This window comes from Dipteris shenzhenensis, chromosome 8, assembly GCF_047967505.1.
Source record: "Dipteris shenzhenensis isolate YYH24624 ecotype China chromosome 8, Dip_SZ_1.0, whole genome shotgun sequence".
Classification (NCBI taxonomy): Eukaryota; Viridiplantae; Streptophyta; class Polypodiopsida; order Gleicheniales; family Dipteridaceae; genus Dipteris; species Dipteris shenzhenensis.
This window is the reverse complement of record NC_141603.1, coordinates 22,477,332-22,482,134: the sequence shown is the minus strand read 5'-3', so window position 1 is coordinate 22,482,134 and position 4,803 is coordinate 22,477,332. Positions and strand designations below refer to the sequence as shown.

Below are 4,803 nucleotides of genomic sequence, written 5' to 3'. Positions count from 1 at the left end.
ATTTTTGTGTGTGCGTACATACAGATATATTATCAAGATTTGACAATCATTATCAACAATTCGGAGAGACACAGAGAGAGAGAGATAGATGACTATAGCATATATATTGTTGCTAAAACATTCCCGTGGCTTCGCAACGAGTTTGCTGGCTGCATGTGTGGAATTTGGATGGCACTTCTCATGCTGTTGTAAACTTGACAAGGATATTATCTGACGATACTTAAACTAGCTGATCTACTTGGGCTACAAGGGCAGTAGGAGATGGAAGCTGCATACGCATGAACGGCACCACACCAACCGGCATGGCGGGAGGTCTTGGTATAACAGTTGTTGATGAAGCTTTTGGTTGTCCATCTTTCGTTGGGAATGGAGGGCTGTCGGATGCACAATCCCCACAATTAGCACTGTTTTGAGAACTCGTGAGAATTGTCCTCACTGCATTTGCTAGCTCGATAACCTGATCATCTTCCCGACCTAGTCATTACAGATAACAAGGGTGTAATTAGTTGCGATCCGCTAATATCTATTTTGCGTTATCATTAGCTTCACAAACTTATAGATGGCGTCCAGCCAGCTTACTAAGCCTACCGATCTCGCGCATTGCTCCCTCAAGACGAAACAGATATTCTCGGTTTGATCCACATGGTCCGATTGCTCTTGCAATTTGCCTGAGATCCCAAGAAATAAGTGCATTGTCAGTTACATCAGATCATCAGGTTCTTATATATTGCCACTCCCAAATTTAAAAAGACGCTGAGCAAGTCTTACGCGGCCATAGCCTGAAGAGGAGCGGCGCCGAGGTAATATTTGTTTTTCTGTTTATCTGGTGTGGACAAGAAGCTGTGAGAAAGAAAGAGAGCGACATATCAGAAAGATGCGAGCAGCCTGTGAGCAGTTGGCCAATATTACAAAGACAGCAGGACAGAAATGACACTAGGATTAGCAATTTAAATGCTTACACAAGTACGTCTGATACAATGGGCTCGTTCGGAGAATCCTCCTGCCAAAACGATTCGATAGTTACAGAATGGTAGGGCTGGCTGCAACTACATCTAGATAGCACTAGAACTTGCTGGGTGGGCAGTTTGAGCAACACACATCAGGACTAATAATAAATCATACCGTGAAGACATCGAGTGTTGTCTTCAAGTCATATTCAGATTCCCTAGTCTCCAAATACTGCACATTAGAAGTAGGTTCAGCACTGGATTCGTGAAAGTGGGCTGCACAAGATTGTGAGTTGCGCTACGTATGACTATACGTACCTCAAGCGCTTTCGTTCCAGCTTGAGCGTCCTTGATGCAGTAAGCAGCACCCCACTGCAGGAATGGCAAATTGCTATACGTGTAAGAAAAACCATTCAAGGACAAGAAACGCAGGAAGGTCCTGCGCCAGTGGTGATAAGCTGGGACTGCCTTATAACTCATCACAAAAGCTTACACATATAGCCCCCTTTTCGCGCTCCAATGTTGCAACTCTGGCAGGTAGCTGCGGTGTACCTCGGTGATCAAGGCAGCCTGCAGTTAAAAAGAGTCCCGTTTAATTCTACAAAGGAATATGGTTTGATAAATCCCTCCAGGTTGGAAGCGTCACCTAAATGGAAAGTCCGTCGATAGCCTTTGATAAATCCAACAATGCGCTCATCGTAGTCGAAACCGGCTCTCCATAACAGGGAGGAATAGCCGAAAACCCAGAGAACCATGCTAACTGGAGCTGAGGATTGCTGTTGATAACAGTCCTTCTTGAGCCGGAAATTAGATCCTGATAATTAGCAAGGTTGGTAGATGATTTAGCTCGCAGAATCAATATTGTGCACTGAGAAGCAAGAACTCTCGGGAGCTCTTATAGAAAACGGGCGAGCTCTGGTTCTGTCCTATCAAATGAAAGGTTGTTTTGGTCGTTGCCGCCAGGTCAGTTCTCTGAGTCAAGCACCACAAATTTTCCGAGCTCGGGGTCAGATGGCGAGATTGTACGAAGTTCAAAGGCATCTAAGAGGTGAGAAAATTGTGCATGTCGGGGAATTTCTCGAGGTACAGAAGTTGAAAGAACCCAAAAATTGTTTGGACGGAAGATTTCAAAGCGTGTTACGGTGGAGCCAAGCTAGTTTTCTCGATGTCAGCAGATTTTCCCAGACTTTTGGGCACATTTGTTTGAAGAAGCTGTAAAAGACTCACAGTCTCCCACATCTAAAAGTCAATCAGGGCCTTGAAAATCAAGGTGTTGCTCACTAATCAATCAAATAACTTTTTACGCATTTGATCTTTTGGGTTTTAGTTTGTACCTGGTCAAGCTGAATTTATTAACCAGGCCGTCAGTAACTACCTAGTATGGCTTCACTCAGCTTTCATTGAAGAGCTAGGGTATCCCCTATCCCTGCAATTTGGCTAGTTGAAGTGTCCAATTGTTGTAGACTTCAATAAGCTTGGAGTGTCCATTCCATGCAAGTTTGTGGTAGGTTCCTCTTAAATGGGAAATTCATTGCCAAGATACTTGAGCTCAATGGTTTTGTGGGGAAAAAGTATTAAGGGTTGAAAATCACAAAATCTTTCTACTCCTTATGATATTGAACATAGGAGATTAGTTTTTTCCATGAAAATCCTTTTCAAACCACCTTTTTTTCGAACTCACCCACCCATAGTCTAACAAGGGGCACCTTGCCCAAATCGAATGTTGCATGCCTTAGTCTTCTTGCTATCCATCTACTCTTCAGGATTTCATTAAAAGCACTTTTTCCCACCATATATGGTTCATTACCTCTTTACTTGAGTCTTCTTCCTATCCATCTACTCTTCCTTTCATTAAGAGGTGAATCATTAAAAGAAGGGCCATAGTGGTTTCACCACCTTGTTAGACTTTACATAATTGGAGTTTGCCTATACCATTTCCCCTCCCCTCTTCATGGTCCACATCATCCACCTTTTTTGCCCGCATTTATAGATGACTTATTCTTTGCTATTGTCTAGCCTTCTTCATTATTAAAATCTCCATAATTATGATATATGTTGTAACCTTCCTTTTCTCCACCTAGTTACAGCTATACTCTCTTGTTGCCTTTTTTTTCGAGGGGGTGGGAGCATAACTCACCTACATACATGACTTGCTCTTTTTCTACACACCCACATTCCGTGAGTGTAGTTGCCATAAGAAAAGGCAACCATACCTAAATAAAGGGTTTAGCCTAGTGGTTTGGACAAGAATGCCTAAATAAAGGGTTTGGCCTAGTAGTTTGGGCAATGGGTTTCTAATGGGAGATCATGGCCTATGGGTTTAAATCTTGGAGGCACCAACCTTAAATTCTTGTATAACAATTTTATGAGAATTTTAATTAGGGTCCTTATAAGATGTATTAGACGCCGAATTTTCTTTAATGTCAACGCCCAAATGATCTCTAATCACGATTGAATGTGATTAAATGTACTTGGGTTACTAGAAATAAGGATTGGTTATTGATTTAGGTTAAATTGAGAAATTTATAAGCCTTGATGGGAGTTAATTCAAAAGTATGGCATAAATGTATGACAATTGCCCTTACTTTCATTATTAGTTTACCTCCCCCTCCCTAGTTATTGGGCCCCACCTCTCCTTATCCCCCTTTGCATCCCCCTTGGTTGTCTCCACTCCTCTTCCTCCCTCACTTCCTCCTTCCATTTTATACCTCTCCTCTCCTTTTTAAAACCCCTCAACATGCTTATCTCATCAGTTTTGGACTCACATGCTCTCTAAAGCCAAAAAGAGTCTTGTTTGTTTTAAAAATAATAAAATTTTATATCCACAAAGCATTGTTAGAACCATGGAATTGACATGAAATTCTCTATAAACATGTCAGATTGCCATAAATTTTTCCAAAACGTGATAAATATGGACACATTTTGCGCATTAAAGTCTTAAATTTCCAACATTGAAAACAAAAGTTCATAGAATTGACATGACTATGCATAGTTTTTAAGATGGTGACTAACTTACATATTGAACTATACAAGTAACACACATTTGTCCAAAAAAGTTTTGAAATATGTCACATGTGTTTTAACAAAAACTTTAAAGAGTCCATTTTCTAAGGAATATTATGATGTTAACTATAACACTTTACCAACTAGCATTTGCTTGAGTTTATACCTAGGTAAAGAGCATTGATACAAATTTAAAACTAACATTAGTTATAATAATTATTAATTGATGAATTTTAATTATTATATTAGTTAGATGACGATAAAGTAGCTTGCACTAACACAAATTAGTTAGTCTTTTTATTATTCAATTAGATGGTACTAATTAAATATATTTAGTTATGCTATTCTAATAGTAATTAGGATTACTTACAATAGTTCTAATAAATGTATTTAATTAGTATTATTCTACTTAACTTGCATTTGTATACTAATAAAGTAGCATAAGGTAGTGTTATAGATTAATAATAGTCATTATGTGCCATAAATAGTGACTAAGTTAGTTATACTTATTAAATAATAGTTAATAATTTGTTAGTAGAGTTAGGAGGTAGTTTGCTCGTATTATACTAAATAGTTCACATTAATCTCCTTAAGTTTTCCATTTGACAAGATATCTTTACACAAATACCATGTTCATAATACCTTATGATAGTAGTGTTCAAAAACAACCTTTGCAAGTCCTTGCGAAAAAGGGAACAAGATTGCCCTCCTTCAAGTTAAGTCTGTAGACTTCTCATTGTGAAATCTCTTCTATTATTTCTTCTTTGATAAGCACTCAAGTTAAAGTGTATAGCATTCTCATTGTGAAATATCATCTATTTTTTCTTCTTTGATAAAGCTCTCAAACCTAGGG

General features: G+C 38.8%; 1 protein-coding gene across 1 annotated transcript; it reads right to left on the bottom strand.

Annotated features, from left to right (window-relative positions):
- Positions 1–220: 220 nt before the first annotated feature.
- Positions 221–1,702, bottom strand: LOC147899289 (gamma-glutamylcyclotransferase 2-1-like). Its single transcript, XM_087377686.1, has 8 exons — positions 1,594–1,702; positions 1,441–1,517; positions 1,266–1,319; positions 1,123–1,179; positions 960–1,000; positions 769–840; positions 589–668; positions 221–474 (listed from the first exon to the last, which is right to left on the bottom strand). The coding sequence occupies exons 1-8, from the start codon at positions 1,700–1,702 to the stop codon at positions 221–223; spliced, it is 744 nt and encodes a 247-aa protein (XP_087233812.1).
- Between the last annotated feature and the right edge of the window lie 3,101 nt (positions 1,703–4,803).